At 43.1% G+C, this 18,551-nt stretch overlaps 1 protein-coding gene across 1 annotated transcript in view; it reads right to left on the bottom strand.

Moving 5' to 3' along the window:
- Nucleotides 1–14,538, bottom strand: part of LOC137414697 (sulfotransferase 1 family member D1) — a 30,978-nt gene extending 16,440 nt beyond the window's left edge. The window contains exons 1-2 of the mRNA XM_068100207.2: nucleotides 14,023–14,538; nucleotides 8,556–8,690 (exon numbers count right to left, since the gene is read on the bottom strand). Coding sequence (XP_067956308.2) covers nucleotides 8,556–8,690; nucleotides 14,023–14,113 — 226 coding nt within the window. The 5' untranslated portion in view covers nucleotides 14,114–14,538. The remainder of the gene's footprint in view (nucleotides 1–8,555; nucleotides 8,691–14,022) is intronic.
- Nucleotides 14,539–18,551: the final 4,013 nt, after the last annotated feature.

Raw genomic sequence — 18,551 nt, forward strand, 5'->3', positions numbered from 1 at the left:
ATGTTAAGTTATCTGCAGTATTAACGTATCCTTATCATTTGTAAAACTGATTATTTTGTAATTACAGCATTAATATGCATACTAGTATACCATAGACACATGTAATCATGTTATGAATAGTTCTATCATGATCTATGCCCTTCAAAACATGGGTCTAGACACCTTCATTTTTCAATTATCTGCAATATTGGCTGAGATATGTCAAAAATCGTTTTTTTGATAATGGCAGCAGTAATTTGCATAAAAATGGTATGTGGGACATTTTCTCAGCTTGGGGCCATAGCTAGTCATTTTCTACACATTTTTTCCAATCTAGAAACACTGATTAGAAGTATATCTCCGGGGGGTGCAGGGGGACCTAGTCTTCCTACTAGACTATATAAACATCGGTTAAATCTCGATCGGTGCAGCCGTTTGTGCGGCACCCGGGAAAATAACGCCATGTGGGAGCAAGTATCAGCAGGATGGGGCAGTGTGGGAGTCCACGTTTGCACCGATCGCTGCACCGTGTGCCAAACAAACGGCTGCACCGATCGCTGCACCGTGTGCCGCACAAACGACTGCACCGATCGCTGCACGGCTGCATCGATCGGATGTGGCATGAAGGAGGATCTGCACTTCGGCATGAAGGAGGATCAGATCCAACAGATCGCTGTCTCCATCGATCTTGCCAAGGCTGTAACACCTATCGGCTCAAAATCCTTTTAACTGTTGATTTGGTACAGTTACAAGTATCGGGAGTACATACGACATAGCGTTTGTGAACACGATTATCGATCACGATTCACGATCACGATCATCACGATCATAGTGTATCGATCACGATTTGAAACATTATGGAATAATATTTACCGATATGAACAGTGATGTGGCTTTTATTGAAATTCTAAAGATACTGTTTAGATTTTGATGATTTGCGTGTGATATGATTCAACGGATGTTTCTATGAATCGTTTAAAATAAAAACAGCCCAATTTCTGATATTTTGCCATCGCCATATGTAGATTCGCCACAGACCCACGATCAATGTTTCTCTACGTGAACGTAACCGTTTGTTTGCGAACAGGTACGTTTTTCATGGAAGTCCTTCACGAACTTGCTGTCCATGTCTGACGTGCGACTGAAGGTGCTACAGCAATGTGGAATTTATTGGTTTCATGCTTTAGCATTCGCCGTATCTGCATTGCCTGTTTGCTTCTGGCCTCCCAGCCATGCGTAGCGCGGGTATTTCTCTAGTACATTTAAATTTTAAGATTAATAAAACACTTAAAACAAGTATTTTGCTGAATGACCTGTTAATTTTGAAACACACCATGTATAGATATTAATTTTAGAAGAGAATTGCTCATTGCAGTGTTGGTAAACAATACTCATAACCTCAGCTTTCTTCCTTTAATGCACCTACTGAAAATCAAGATGGCGGCAAATGAGGTGGAACACTGAATTATTGTTGATTTGCCCTTCGCAGCCAAAGATGACCGTTCACAAACTATATGTGAACGGCTTTGTTTATCATGTAGGATGTGCAACCCACACACCACACTGCGATGGCAAACAGCGTAACTTGGAGTCGAGGAAAATCTTAGATGAGACCACTTGCTGCCCACAGTAGAGGCAGGAATTTGTAAATTGTTCAGGGTACAAGTGATAACTCGCCTGCTCTTTATGAAGGACAATGTGTGATGTTCAACATTCACACACTAATTAGAGCAGACAGATCTTCTGGCTTCAATTTCCTTCAAGAGACAGAAAACTGTTGTTGGAGTTGGTATAAAGGAATATACCTTTGTTTTCTATTTCCACTCACTATGCTTTGAGTGCCTGCAGCTAATTCCCTTCCGAAACTTGCTGACCCATGCTTTATTTTATCTCTTATTGCACATTTATCCTTGAGGCTTGGTCAAATCATATTATTTTAGAGTGGGAATCGGTGTTTGATTTTATTCTCACGTTATTCTCTCTGCTTATCTAACAAATGACAAGAAACAGGTGCTGTCCTCCCTTTGAACCAAGACGTCCACATTCCAATGGAGTGACCCTCAAGGTACTGGGTGTGGTCATGCATTGCGCACGAAACTCGGCCTTGTGGGAAACTGCCTGTGGAGATAGTTATCTCTGCTGCGCTGGACCTTGCCTATAAAATGAAGCTCACTACGGATTGTATTTGAGAAGGGACCTGGCCAGTTTCGAGCTGATCTCTCTCTCTCCCGCATGTGTATTTACTCTACCATTAAATGGCTTGTATTCTCAGTGCGGTGTCTTTCGTGTCTCCGGACAGCCGACATCGGACCTCGTCACTGTGCTTCGACAACAAACAGTGAGCAAACTACCCACAAAGCACCAATCCAACAGTTTAGACCCCCAACAACAGCGGCAATGCACAGCTCTTGTGGTCGCAGGTGAAAATGCATCCACCCTTTGTTACCAGTATGTTAATCAATACAATACCTGCTTTTAAAACAAAACATCAACATGTAAAACTAGAACGACACTCAGTAGAGCAGATAGTCTCCAGTCGTACGCTCATTCTGCACAAATATATCGCTAACTGAACACGCTACTAATTCCGTAACTGAAATCGTAACACACTACTACTGGCCCATATACCCATATAATCCATGCACATTATTATGTCACATGCATTGCCATTATCCATAGCTTTATTGATTAATTATTGGATGATTATTATGAAATTTAACAACCATTTTTGTGGAAATGAAGGCCAAATTGCATCAATGAAGATGAATATGAAAAAAAAAAAATCATAACTATATTCACTTTGGCTATTCGATCATAGGTATGAAGTTTCACATCCATCTGTTAAGCGGTTCTGGAGATTTTTAAAACGTTTTTATTTTCAATCCAATATGGCAACCAGACCATGTGACTGATGATGTCGTAAATGTAATTTTTCACTCACGTCGGGTTGTAGATCAGAAATATGAATTTCAGATTTGTCGGATAAGAATTTCGATTCAACCAATTATATCTGGAATGAGTTAGCGACTCGGATTGGAGTTGCAAAATTTTGTGACTTGCGACTACAAAATTAACTTGAGACTCGAACATGGGACTCTTATGCGACTATAAGGGGTGTTCACTCTCCAGAGAGCACAGAGCACATCACGTGCAAGTGGCAAGCCCCATTCTTACCAATGTAGGAAGCACAACTTTATTCAAACCATGTCATCGACATCCTTGTCGAATCGGGAAAACTTGGTCCCGTGTACGTCCTGACCCGTTAAAATAATTATGTAATGATTTAAATGTCATTTGATTTGGATTATTTAAAATTCGTCAGTCATTTTAAATGATCCCATGACATCTTGAAGGAAAACATAGAAAGTATGATTTATGTTAGGAGTACAACACACAAAAAAGTAAGTTATACGTTTATACGTTTGAAGGTCTGAAGGTCAAGATTACATTTCATTTTCCCTGGTGTCCCATGCTCTTTCTGCTTCCACAGTGACCTGCCTCCTTTCTAATCTCCTTGCTTCCCACCCGCTTCCTGATTGCGCACTTCTTCCTGATTATACGTTTCATTTTGATGTACATAATAAATATAGAGTCTGACCCCGATATTCGCGGTTGATAAAATGCGACCTGTTTCTCTGTTCATGGAAAAGTGTCCCACGATTTTGCGGTTCTTTTTTCCTACTTACGGCCATGTCCCGCAAATTCGCGGTTTTTTTGGGGCGCCAAAAAATTGTTTCACGAGCCGCTAGCTTGACACAGTTAGAAAACCCATCTTTCACCAGCCAGGCACAAAGCAGCTGGACATACGCAAAGAAAACATCTTCTACGAGCCGCTAGCATGACCTGCTTCTGCATTCGCTGCTGTGTGCTTTGCGTTTTCATGGCTTCCACGTGATGTCCCGCCATTCACACTGTGAACAGCTTCACGTGATATCCCACAATTCACACTGTGAATAGCTTTGAGGGATATTCCACCAGCTGCATAACATGTCATTCCCGCGAGTTACTGTACAGAATGAAAACATTCTACAGTATCTATTAATTAGCTGTCTCCCTTTTCCCATTGAAACAATGGCACAGCATGCATTCGTGGATTATCGCCGACATTCGCAGTTTTGTCTTGCCATTTCCGGGACTTTCATCGACCTTCGCGGATTAGCGTCGACATTCTCGGGATTTTGCCTCACCATTCGAAGTTTGTTCCTCACTATACGTGGATTTTCGTGATTCGGGAACCAATCCCCCCCCCCCCCCTTCCCATTGAAATAATGCCCCTCCCCGCTCCCCATTCTCGGTTTCGCAATTCACGGCATTTCTCAGGAACGTATCCCCTGAGAATAGCGGGATCTGACTGCACAAGTAAATTATTAAAATCTCCTGTCCCATTCCACATTGAATACTTTGGTTCAACGTGCAAACCATTTACACATAAGCTAAGGTTACGGACTAGTCTCATGCACTATATACAACATGCATTTTAAAGGCCATTTTCCCTACTAGAGCGGGGGTTAGCCTTGCGGTCCCCATGACAATCTTCTCCATTTTGCCCTATTTTCTGCATCTATCCTTGTTAACCCCCTTGCCCGCATTTCTTCTTCCACCATCTTTAGCCAAGTCTTTCTCGGTCTTCCCCATCCTGTACTTCCTTCTACATTCATTTCCATCACTCTTCTCAACCAGTCACTTTCATCCTTCCTCAACACATGACCAAACCATCTCAACCTGTGCCTCTTCACAGCATCAATCACAGGCTCTATTCCCATAATCTTTCGCAATTCATCATTTGTCTTCCTCTCTCTCAACGATACTCCGCACATCCGTCGAACCATTCGCATTTCCAGCCTTTCCAACCTTCGTTGCTGCTCTACGTTCATTACCCATGTCTCGCTCCCATAAATCATAACACTTCTCACACATGCAGCATACACCTTTCCCTTCAGCTTCAACGACACTCCCCTCCTCATCAGCACGCCACTCAGTTCCCGAAACTTCTTCCATGCACATCTCACTCTAGCAACCGTTGCCGAGTCTGATCCACCTTCTCCATTCAGCATGTCTCCGAGGTAGCAAAATGTTTTCACACCTTCCAGCTTCATGCCGTCTCCAAGATCCAACTCAACATTTCCTCCATCTGCAGCTCCCTCTGTGCACACCTTACATTTGAATGTAGCTGCCACACTGGTTAATGACCCTCTCAGACCACTACATTTTTGATGAACCCACTCAGCGCACATTGTACATTGAATGGAGTTCACTCCGACACCCTTCCAACACACAGCACAGGGCCACTTCCCAGTTCTTTCCACCTCCCCACATGCTTTACCACTTGCCATCACCTTTGTCTTTCCGATATTCACCTTCAGACCTTTTGTCTCCATACATTCCTTCCACTTGTTCAGCTTTTCCTTTAGTCCATCCATACGTTCCGCAATCAACACCTGATCATCTGCATACAACAACTCCCACGGTAAACCCTCCTTTACGTTCTGAGCAAGCACCTCCATCACAGCTACAAATAGTAGTGGACTTAGTACGGACCCCTGATGCACTCCCACCTTCACTTCAAACTCACCACTGTTCCCGTCCTTCGTCCTTACAGCTGTGCGCGATCTTTTGTACATTGCCATCACTACTCTGATCAACCATTCCTCCACTCCTAACTTCCTCAATGCCCATGTCAATACTTTGCGTGGAACCCTATCGAATGCTTTCTCCAGATCAACAAACCCAAGAAACAACTTCTTCCTCTTCTCCATGTACTTCTCCTGCAACTGCCTCACAATGAAAAGTGCATCTGTCGTTCCTCTTCCTGGCATAAATCCAAACTGCATTTCGTCGATCTTCACTTCCTTCCTTATCCTCCTCTCCAACACCCTTTCCAATACCTTCATTCCATGCTCCAATAACTTTATCGCTCGGTATGAGCCACACTCCAGAGGGTCACCTTTCCCCTTGTATAGAGGGACGAGGGTACTCAGGTCCCAAGCCACTGGAATGCGGCCTTCTTTCACCACCAGATTACAGATCTCTGTCATTCTCTTCACACCCCAAATTTCTGCTGCCTTCAACATATCTCCCACAACTCCCGTCGGCCCTCCCGCTTTTCTACCCTTCAGTGCTTTTATCGCTTCCTCAACTTCCTTCTCAGTTATCTTCTCTGCCGGTCCTAAACCTGGGTTACTCTCTATGTTGCCATCCCATTCATTCTCTGTATTCAACAGCATTTCCATATATCTTTTCCATCTTCCTTTAATTCCATCTGGGTCGACAACGATTTGTCCCACTTCATCCTTCAAGCAACTCACCCCCATCACATCACACCTCTCTTTCGCTATCTGCTTTGCAATCCTGAATACTGCTTTCTGACCCTCTTCCGAATCCAAGCGTTCTCCGAACATTTTCCGACATGCCTCCTGCGCCTTTGCTACCTCTTTCTTTGCAGCCTTCCTGGCTGCCTTAAAACTTTCATGCTCTGCTGTTTCTGCTCCCGTACCCTTCGCCTTCTGCCACTCCTTGAACTTCTTCCTCTTCTCGTCAATCCTCTTTCCAACTTCATCATCCAACCACCATGTTTCCGAGTGCCTCGGTGGTCCTTTTGTCCATCCACAATCCACATACCTCACCAACGCCTCCCAACAGACTAGCTTTCATTGACATCCAACCACTTTCAATCTCAACCACATCATCCTCGACCCTACTCAGCCTCTCTTTTAATGTCTCCCTTACTGTCACCTCTTTCAACCTCCACACCTTCATTCTCGGTTGGTACTTCACCCGGCGAGCTCTCCTCGCACCTTTCACCCTTATGTCGCAGACAACCAAGTGGTGCTGTGAAACAGCCTCCTCCCCCGGGATCACGTTTGTGTCCCGGAGGTGCCCCCTATCTCGCCTACGCACCATCAGGTAGTCAACGGTTGTCGTCGACCCACCTGGTCGACCCACCTGACGTGTATGTAACAAGCTTATTATCCTCTTTCTGGAACTGAGTATTACAAATCAACAAATCAGCTCCATCAGCAAACTCCAAAATCCTTTCACCTTCTCCATTTCTCACACCATATCCGTAACCCCCATGAACTCCGTCAAAACCATCCATACTCCTTCCCACATGTCCATTTAGGTCTCCTCCTACCACAACAACTTCCTCATCTTTCACGTTTTCCATCAGCTTCTCTATCGCACACCAGAACTTGTCCTTCTCTTCATCGCTCCGACCAACCTGCGGAGCATATCCCGAGATGATGTTCACCAAGAGCTTTCCAATCATCATTTTCACCATCATCAACCTATCACTCACTCTAGTCACACTCACCGCACTGTCGACAAACTCCTCAGAAAACAGGACACCAACACCATTCATGCTCTCCAGGCACCCTTGCCACATAAGCTTGTATTTCTGTCCCTGCCTACCCTTCACCATTCTCACACCACTTCCCTTCCATCTCGTCTCTTGCACACAACATATGTCCACTCTTTTTCTGACCAATACTTCCACCACTTCTCCTGATCTCCCTGTCATTGTCCCTACATTCCATGTCCCAAACCTCAGAAACCGAACTCCACTTCGGGCTGTACCTTGCCCATATGTAGTTGTAATTGTCATGGTTCTCTTTTTGAGGCAATGTTTTTATGGCCGGATGCCCTTCCTGACGCCAACCCTCTTAGTCGTCTCTTACGACACGCAGGGATACGGTGTACCTATTCTAATCCAGGGTACACACTGGGAAACGTTCAAAACATGGAAATTCTGGGGGGGGGGGGGGGGCGGCGTCAGCATCACGGCTGCGGTTTAAACATATTTAAATAATATTTAAACAAAACCACGAAAAACAATCTGGGAAAAGTCTCTAAGTGAGAACGTGGATTTGAGAAAGCAGGAGCAGAGGTGGAAGAAAAACGAGATATAGGGGCGGGGCAAGTCGAGACGAGGAGGAGAGCGAACAAGCACGTGTCCGGGAGGAGAGAAAGAATTAATATAGAATTTTTTGTTTGGTTGTTTATTTGTTTGTTCTGTTTTCAAAACGCTGGACAAAGGGTAAGATGTTCGTGAGAGGTAGTGGGGAGAAAAGAAAATCAAAGAAACAAGCAAATACTATGAAGGAAAGAACCCATATTCATAAAACACTGACGGGGGGCAGGGAGCCCGGAGAGACCAGGCCGCACGAGGCGCACGCAGCGCGAACAAAAAAAAACGACTAATTACACACAAATTTGCAACAACTACAAAACCAAAACCAAATCGAAACACACAATACATACACAACAAAATACCCAGCGGAAATTTGACAAAGAGACGAACGGGAAAACACAAACGTTGATGCCGTGGAGAGATCGAAGCAAGCAGAGCCCTGGAATCTGCTCAAAATGAGAATATATTTAGATATGATCTCCTGAGATGATTAGGCTTATTAACTACAAAGAATCCGAAAGAATTACTTTATGTAGTAAGTATGTAAACTATATGTAGTTAGTAAACACAGAACAAGGCAAACAAAGTGTTACTTCATTACGATAAGCTCATCTCATCACAGCCCCCTCTCCCATGCCTCAACGCAACACAATGCAGTGCAACTTACCAGATGGTCCTTTCAACACATCTGGAGATGTGAACTCCAAAAATGGCACACGGTTTTGAATTGGTGCTCGCTTTGCAAACTCGATGTCACCGTTGAAGTGCACCAACTCAACAATCTCCTGCATCCACGTTGTGCCTACAGCCAGAAACATCCATTTAAATCAAATGTCAACTACGTTCCAGAATAACAATAGCACAATGTGACCCTTAAGGTACCTGTGAATCTACAATGTTGATTTGACTTTCCATGCAACAGATGCTTCTTGGTAATTTGTTAGCAACAAGAATAGGATCTAATATAGTGTTGCGGTTATAGAGAAGACCCCGGGGAGTTACATCCAACACATAAAATAAACCTGGAGTTTAGATATTTCCATAGTAGTTGTTTATTTAGGTTACCAATTCTCGTATCAGGGGAAAGGGAGAAGCCTTTGCGATTGTAGATAGAACCTTCCTCATTGTTCCCTTCCCAAACCAACCTTCCGTACTTCAACCAAATAATCACTTGACCAGTGCTGCAGTGGCTGCCATTCCAGCACCACAGATCGAAAAGGTGAATAGGTCCTGCCAGTGGCGTAGTGATTGTAGTGATTGTTTGCGGAACTCAGAGGGGGGGGGGTTGGCGCCCCCCTACGGGCACCGACAGAGTCAGAAATTCCTATTGTTGAGAGATTCCTATTCTGGGGGGGGGGGGGGGGTGGGGGGGTGTTGTTTAAATATTATTTAAATATGTTTAAACCGCAGCCGTGATGCTGACGCCCCCCCCCCCCCCCCCAGAAATTCCTATTCCTATTGAGACAAAACCAAAGACCCTCTTTTTTGCTCAAGGTCATCTGCCATCAGTTTAGAAATCAGCCAACATATGAAAGAGCTTAAGCTTCCCCAGCGGGATCAGCAGCAGAGCCCTGGAATCTGTTCAAAATGAGAATATATTTAGATATGATCTCCTGAGATGATTAGGCTTATTAACTACAAAGAATCCGAAAGAATTCCTATGTTTATAAACACGTGCCATGTTAAGGTGTATAGAGCAGTTTAATGGGTCCTTCCATTACTTGGTATTCCTATTAAAAAATAAACAAGAAAGAGCAATCAGAGATTGCAGACCCTCACCAGGAAGTGTTTCTAGTGGTTTTTTAAGGCTTTTATGTTAAAACAAATATGGCGGATGAACCACTTGTCCGATGACGTCATTATTATTTTGTTTTATTCACCAATTTATCCATAAACGATGCTCAATAATTTTCATCCTGACTCGGATGAAGTTTTGTACTTGTCGAATTATGACGTAATAATGAAGGCACCATGATGTCATCATTAACATATTTTATTCCCCATGGAGAGTTCTTTACAATGAGCCATGTCTCAATGTTTTTTTTATTCAGCGTTTTTGGAGATAGAGGTGCAAAAGATTTTCGGTTTTTTTCCAAGATGGCGCCAGTACCCACATGACCTATGACCTATGACGTCATAATCATCATTAAAAATTATACAGGAGGTGCACGTATGGTGAAAAATTCCTGTCAATCGGAGCAACAGTTGCAGAGAAAATCATATTTATTCTGTGCATACAAACAAACAGACAGACAGACAAACAAATGGACTCAAATGCAATACCATCTCTTCAGGCGAGGGCAATAACAAAAACAATGATAACATTGTAACAAAGCATTTATTAACACTAATAATATTGACAACAATAATAATATTCATACCATTTGGCAATAATAAAACGAACGTATAATCCCCGGCCTGGTCCAAGCAGACCTGGGCTTGGTGAAAGGTAAACTAGAGCTGAAGCAGTAGAGAAGGCAGGTATGCTACATTCTACAAGGCCGTTAGCAAAAACTACATCAAACATGTACGCAGCGTGGTGTGGTATTTCTATGTCCTAGAGACGAGAGCTGATTAGACAGAGCAGCAGAGGAAGGCAAGGAAGTTAAATAACTCACTTGACACGTGATCCTGGCCGTCGCTGATTGGGACATACACCGTGAGATATCTAGATTTGCTCGACGTAATTCCATAAAAACGTCCAACAGTTACACCCCTCCATCCCTTGGGCCAATGGGCGATCTCCATGTTACCGAGTGCATATTAAACCTCATTATACAAGATAAGAGATCTACGCAGCAGGTAGCCTGATAATTACTAACACCATAACACGGATTTATTTACTGTGTGAGGTGAGAGAGATAGGAATTTGGAAAAAAGTGAATCTGGATGGAAAGGAGTTTCTATACAGAAACATGACACACTGTGTAAGTTTGTAAACACGTAGCACGGAGTTTAAACTGTAAAACGTGGTTCTGAAAGTTGCTTCTCGTGATCTCACGAGTTTGTTGTATTATAATTTATATAAAATACAACCAAATGGAGCATGAAAACGGTTTTTTGAGGGTGTAATTTGGTGCCCCATCCACTTCGTGCCTGGTGTGGTTGCCCCCTCCACCCTCCTCCTCCCCCCCAATCACTACGCCACTGGGTCCTGCCCCCAGGGTGCTTGAGTGACATATCTGGTGGCTGGATAAACGTGGCACACCTCAGAGCTGGGTTGTTGGCAAGGATTCAGAGAGCGAACGTGCCGTTGAACCATTTTCGTGTAGTCTGTGGATGGTTTGGCATTTTTGTGCAGTCTGAGGACTGTTCAACTGTCCGTGCAGTCCATGTCGTGAGATCGTTCACGAGGCTGAATGCTGAGGAATACCAATCGAGTATTGAGGGCACGAAGTGGGTCCTGAGACCATCAAGGGAAGCGTTGGAATGCCAAGTGGCGTGAGAGGCCACAATTTTCTATCTTCCACCGACTCCTCTCCGGCCTTGCTCCCCCTACCCTGTCTGTGCTCTGTCTGCCAAATATTCCTGCAGGATGCACAAGATCTGTCAGCAACCCTCTTGTGGTGAAACAGCCAAAACCAAGACTCTCTTCTCATCTTCACCCTTTCATTCCTCTTTTTCCCCACCTCTGGAACAAACTCCCACACTCTCTTGAACACAGACATGAAACAGAATGGGGAAAAGATGAACACAGACAGATCAGAAGTGAAGTTCAACAAGAGAGAATTTATTCTGTCAAATGCAGGGGGGTGCATTGCTATTTAAGCACTTCAATTCACGAGCATGCAGGCAGTCAAAATGAATCAAAAACCAATAAATGCAATTAAATGTACAAGGGGGTAATCACGAGCAAAGAAGGGTGCAAACGATATATGCAAGGGTGCAAGCAGCAAAGCAAACGGAGAAGATGCAGAACTTAACCCTATGGCTTACCTACCGGCTATACACCAGACATGGGTCACCGGTCAGACATCCACGGAAGGGGCAATTGCCTTGGGGGCCAGTTCCTAGAACCGCAACAATATCTATATATTGTTACGTGTTACCTCCCAAAACTCCGGTTACGGTGCCCCTCAATCTCGAGAGGGAACGCGGCAGAAAGACATGTTATTTTGAGTGTTCTAATAAACCATGGTAAAACCACACCAATGCAATTGTGTAGAACAAAACAAGTAATTGTATTAAGAAATCTCACATACACAATAATAACACTCTTAAAGAAAGTACCATGAAAATATCACTTGCATCAAATGAACAATACATATGATGGTACCATCATTCCCCAATGCTCTAAAAGCAATAAACTCACGATATGCCCAAACGTGAGTGGAATGTAACATTCCCCAAAGTCCGTGCACGAATCCCCACGCGGGGTGAAGGTCAAAGTCATTTGACCCAAATTGACCAGTTCTCCGATTTTATAACTTAGTGTATAAATTCATTTATTTAAGCGAGGCTGAAATTCTCATTCTGGGGTTCGTTTTTTTTAAAATTTAATTTAATAATCGTTTTTAACTTAATTCTTACTTCCATGGGAACTGCTCGGAGATGCATTTTTTGAATGAAACGTTTTTAGCAAAGAACACTATTTTAGCAGTTGGGACTGCTGTTAGTGTAAGAGTCAATTCTGAAGTTGGAATTTTGAAGATCGGTTCAGATTAAGAGTTTGTGGAGCTTATCTCATTGTGGTTTTTAACCGTGTGCGGAAATGAAATAAAGGGGTGGAGTGGGAGGGGGGGGGGGTTGGGGGTGGTTGGGGTAGGACCAGTTGCAACTGCTAAACCAGAAAGCATCTGAAATTGCAAAGACCGTATGCGTCCCTTTGTATTCAGACATCTCATCATCGTCTTCTTCTTATTATTATTATTCTTTTTCTTCTGCTTCTTCTTCCATATGCTCAAAATAACGAAATTGGTTAAAAAAAAATACAAAATGAAAACATCAACTTCCCAGACTCTTGCACTTTGACATCAACAGTGGCAAGAGCTACCTGTAGGTCCTGTGATGACATTCTGGGGTTCTTAGAGACATCTTTCAGCATCTTGCGGTCTGCTCTCGGTCTGAATTTGCTGGGGTGGCCTGGCCTGAACAGGTTGGGAGTTTTTTGGAATCTTCTCCACTTGTAGATGATCTTCCGGACAGTCGAATGATTGATTTCAAATTGTTTGGAGATCTTTTTAAATCCCTTCCCAGACTCATAGGCATCTATAACCTTCTTTCTGAAGGCCTCAGAGAGCTCTTTTGATCTAGGCATGGTGACGCCGCACACTTCAACAACAAAGAGCAAACCAAACTAAATATCTGAGGTTTAAATAAGACAGGTTCCTCCAAGATCCTCTCTAATGATGTTCTAATCATTCGCACCTGAGCTGGTGCACCTGATTCTAATTTTAGGTATTTGAAGTAGTGATAAATGTAGGGGTGTACTTACTTTTTCCACATGCGAAATTTGCATTTATGTTTATTTAAATTATACAATGGAATACAAAATGTAAATGTTTCATGATATTTGTTATATTATATCACCTTTATCTATCAATATTGTTGAAATGAGGATCAAATATCTGTATGTTGAAATATGTTGAAAAAGTCAAAACTTTACATGGGGTGTACTTACTTTTTCACGTGACTGTGTGTGTGTGTATACATATATATGTATATATATATATATATATATATATATATATATATATATATATATATATATATATATATATATATATATATTATATATATATATAATATATATTATATATATATATATTATATATATATATATATATATATATATATATATATATATATATATATATATATACATACATATATATATATATATATATATATAAATATATATATATATATATATATATATATGTATATATAAATAATGTTTGTGTTATAAAAGGTGAAAGACTCCTTCACAATACATAATAAACAAACATCTTACTTTTTATCCAGTTTTCCTGAAAAAAAATATCTTTTTTTTTTCTTTTTTAAAAATTCATCATTCAGACAGTGAACCATGTTATCATATCCTTCTCCTGTGAATATAATATTTTATTATACAAGCTTTATTCTTATAAAATAAAACGTTCACTTGTTAGGAGAATGAGGAATTAGAACCTCACCTGATTTGGGATAGGTGAGCACAAGAACATCATCCGGTCGAGCTTGGAAGTTGCTTTTCTTCTCCCAATTAGATGCAAAATATTCATTCATGGGTACGCCATCAATATCAACCAACTTGGCTCGATGAAGCAAGAAGGGAGGAGTGGATTGATCTGTTGCACTGAACACATAATGGGTGTAAGGGAATGGAATATAAACGGGAAGCAAACTATGAAGACAAGGTTTCAGTGTTGAAATGAGTGTAACCGAGGATTCTCTGCAGGGTTAAACTTGCCAAACAAGGAATCCACTCAATCCTTTTGTGTTCTCTCGTAAATCGGTTGAATTAATGGATTGATTGAAGAGTTATGGGTGTAGCATACATGTGCTGGGTCCAATTGTCCATCTCAAAACCCGCTTGTGTGGGAAACTGTCGATCCCAGCTCGAATTGTCCAGATTCGTAATTGGTTTACATGTTTCATCAAATGGAAAGCAACCCGCCCTTTATATCTGATAATTATCACATATGTCACAAGTCCAAAAGGACGTTGCTTCCTGTGATACCATTTTCAAGAAACCCATTTCACTTGCGATCCCCATAGTCCTCTCCAGCAGGACTATAATAATGCTATTACCAGAGGATGTGACAAAATGGTTAAAGCGTAGTGGTTAAGTGCAAAAACTGGTTTCCAACACATACGAGTTTGCACGTCCCGGGAGACGCCATGTGCCAGTTTTCACTCTTTGTAAGTGCAAAAACGAGTTTTGGCCACATTCGAGTTTGCCCATCCTGGAATACGTCATGTGCCAGTTATTACTCCTTCTAAGTGCAAAAACAAATTTCGGTGATATATGAGTGTGCCCGTCCTGAATACGCCATGTGCCAGTTTTCACTCTTTCTCAGTGCAAAAAAGAGTTTTGGCCTCTTACGAGTTTGCCCGTCCTGGAATACACCACATGCCAGTTATCACTCATTCTAAATGCAAAAACGAGTTTCGGCCACATACAAGTTTACCCATTCTAAGAGACGCCATTTGCCAGTGATCACTTGTCCTATGTGCAAAAACGAGTTTCGGCCACATACACGTTTGCCCAACCTGGAGGACGCCATGTCTGCCAGTTTTCACCATTTCTAAGTGCAAAAACAAATTTCGGTCGCATATGAGTTTGCCCATCCTGTGATATGCCATTGTGCCAGTTATTACTTGTTCTAAGTGGAAAAGCGACTTTCGGCGATATATGAGTTTGCCCGTCCTGGAATACGCCACAAGCCAGCTATCACTCCTTCTAAGTGCAAAAACGAGTTTCAGCCACAAGCGACTTTGCCCATCCTGTGAGATGCCATGTGCCATTTATCACTCATTCAAAGTGCAAAAACGAGTTTCCACCACATCCGAGTTTGCCCGTCCTGGGAGAGGACATGTGCCACAGTTATCATTTGTTCTAAGGGCAAATTTGTTCTGTCCTTCATTTGTTCTGTCCTTCATTTGTTCTGTCCCAACCCCATCTCTTTCTGTACCGACCTTAACACAGTCGAACCCAGCTGCTCCTCGACTCTGTGTCCTTCTCTCCTGACAAGGTGGAGAAGTTTGTCAAACCTCGACTCTGATTATGCAACTGGACCAGACGGCATCAGCCCACAGGTCCTAAAATCCTGCTCTGATGCTCTTTCACACCCTCTCTCTCTATTCTCTTCACCCTCTTTTTTGCTCAAGGTCATCTGCCATCAGTTTAGAAATCAGCCAACATTACCGCTTTACACAAAAAAGGTGCAAAAAGAGATCCTTGCAACTGTAGACCAAACAGCCTTCTCCCAATTATCAGCTACGTCATGGAATCCATCATTGCTTCAGATATCAAACCTTCCTCTTCTCCAATGGCTTGATCTCTGATCATCAATTTGGTTTCAGACCAGGTCACTCTACTCTGGACATGCTGCCTCTGCTGTCTCAACAATGGATGGAGGTCCTCAATGCCAAACAGGAAATCAGAGCTGTCTCCCTTGACATATCATGTGCCTTCGATATGGCCTGGCACCCAGCTCTGCTCACCAAACTCTCCTCCTATGGTATCCATGGAAATCTCCACGCACGGCTTGCGGACCTCCTCTCTGGTCATAGTCAATGTGTGGCCCTGAATGGATTTCTCTCATCTCTCCTTCCTGTTCAGGCTGGAGTTCCCCAAGGCAGTGTTCTGTTCCCTGTTCTTTTTCTGGTCTTCATCAATGATCTCTCCAACTCTCTTGAAAATCCTCTCTATCTCTTTGCTGATGACTCCACTCTCTGTCGCTCCATACCTCATCCCTCCGATCAGCAGTCTGCAAAGTGCAAAAACAAAAAACTCCTCACTCTCTGCAGACCTGGACAAAATCACAGACTGGTCAAACAAGTGGAACATGTCTTTCAATCCTGACAAATCTCACACTCTCACAATGTCTCTCCTCTCCAAGAGGTTCTGTCTCTCAAGCTTTTTGGTCTCACTATCTGGCATGATCTTTCCTGGGAAAACCACATTTCCAAACTGGCTTCCAAAGCCAGTCGCCGACTGGGCATCCTCCGTCGTGCGAAGTGCTTCCTTGGCACACCTGAGCTCCTCACCACATACAAGGCTTTCATCCACAGCTCAATGGAATACTGCTCTCCCCCTGGGGTGGTGCTCCTGCCTCACACCTAGATCGGCTTCACGCTGTTGCAACGAAAGCTTTCAGAATCATTGGAATCTCCCTCGATACAGCTAACTCTGAGGGCTTTTCACTCACTCGCCGCATGCAGGTTAGTGGACTTTCTGTCTTCTACCGACTCCTCTCTGGCCTAGCTCCCCCAGCTCTGTCTGTGCTCTGTTCCCCAAATATTCCGACAGATAGCACAAGATCTGCCAGCAACCCTCTTATGGTGAAACTGCCAAAATCAAGACTCTCGGCTCACTTTCCCTCTTTCATCCCTTTTTTCCCCCACCTCTGGAACAAAGTCCCTCACTCTCTTCAATCTCACTCCTCCCTCCAGGTCTTGAAAACAGCTGTTCACCACCATCTCTTATCTTCCCCCATCCAAAACCTTGATCTTTTCTACCCCCGTTAATTCACCCCATATCCACTTATTTGAAATACCGACTTCTTTCCTGGAAGTCCAAGCAGGGTCCATGTGTTTTATACCTCTCCAACCCTTCCCATGCTTCCTCTCCCTCCCACAGATCTCCTAATGTCCCTGTTATCTGCTGTTGTAATTGTGTGCTTCCCTCTCTCTCCTCATCTCGTCTCCCGCTGCCTTTACTATATGTTTTATGTGTCCGTTTGTTTTTTGGGGATTATTGTTAGATCTTACACGAGTTTCGATCCTGTATACAAAAATAAAACAAAAAACTCACAACTAACGCTTACAACTCATTCTCACATCTCACAACTCACGCTCACAATTCACTCTCACTGATCAGAGCTCATGCTCGCAACTCACAGCTCACAGCTCATGCTCGCACTCACAAAACCGCAACTTATGCTCTCAACTCACCACCCCCAACTCATGGACAGACAGATGAATAACAGCCATTGAGCTTGGGGGAATTGACAACACTTCCCGGAAAACATCTGCGTGCCAGTGAAATGGACACTCGACCAACGTAAACATCATTCGGGCAAATTTGAAGCCGCCCCCTAAAAGAAAACTGGGCAATGGCCCTGGGCTCACCTGGCACAACCAGGGATCCGCTGGTAGGTGTGGATGACCCACAAAATATGTAACGGAAAAGAAAGTAAATACCTATTTTGTGAGACAAACCCTGATTTTTATTAATGCCATGAACAAACTTTTGTTCATCACAGGTGATGAAGTTTGTGGCCAAGTTTCATCGAAATTTTGTGTTTGATTCAAGCGATAATGACTGAAGTGTTTACAGATTCACTCACCTACTGACTCACTCACTCACCTACGGACTCTGCTCGATCGCATAAGCGCACTGGACATAAAAATTGGCTTGTACGCCCATGGTCATAAAATATATACATAACGTATATATATATATATATATATATATATATATATATATATATATATATATAGCCTTACCCCGAGCCCCTTCTATCTGAAACCCACCGCCCAACACTCCCCGCCTGGCCTCTACCCACCCCTTTCGCTCTCGACAGAAACCTCGTGGGAGACACAAAGCACGGAAAGAGCAGAGGGTGCAAGACCACAAAGGAGGCGGAAGAAGGCATCGACTGTGATTGCGAAGTGAAAGACCCATCGACCAGTGTGTCAACAAGTCACTTGAGCCCAGTCTCAAGTGTTTGAAGTTTTATTTCAACAACACAAAGGACAAACTGGGAAGAAGTTGAACACATGCTCATTGTGTCGTGAGGATTTTGCACACTCGTCCACATTGAGACAAAATTGGTGAAGAATCAGCACGAGCGTTGTAAGGATGTTCTGGTTATCAGCATCAAGTCAAAAGGATCAAATGGAGGTGAATACATCAAGTTGTGGGAGGACCCCGGTACATCTGCTGAAACCCACGAATGAAGATAACAACCAACGGGGAAAGCCGTACAAGTGTTCC

This window comes from Myxine glutinosa, unplaced genomic scaffold (genome assembly GCF_964187855.1).
Source record: "Myxine glutinosa unplaced genomic scaffold, kmMyxGlut1.1 SCAFFOLD_2190, whole genome shotgun sequence".
Lineage (NCBI taxonomy): Eukaryota > Metazoa > Chordata > Myxini > Myxiniformes > Myxinidae > Myxine > Myxine glutinosa.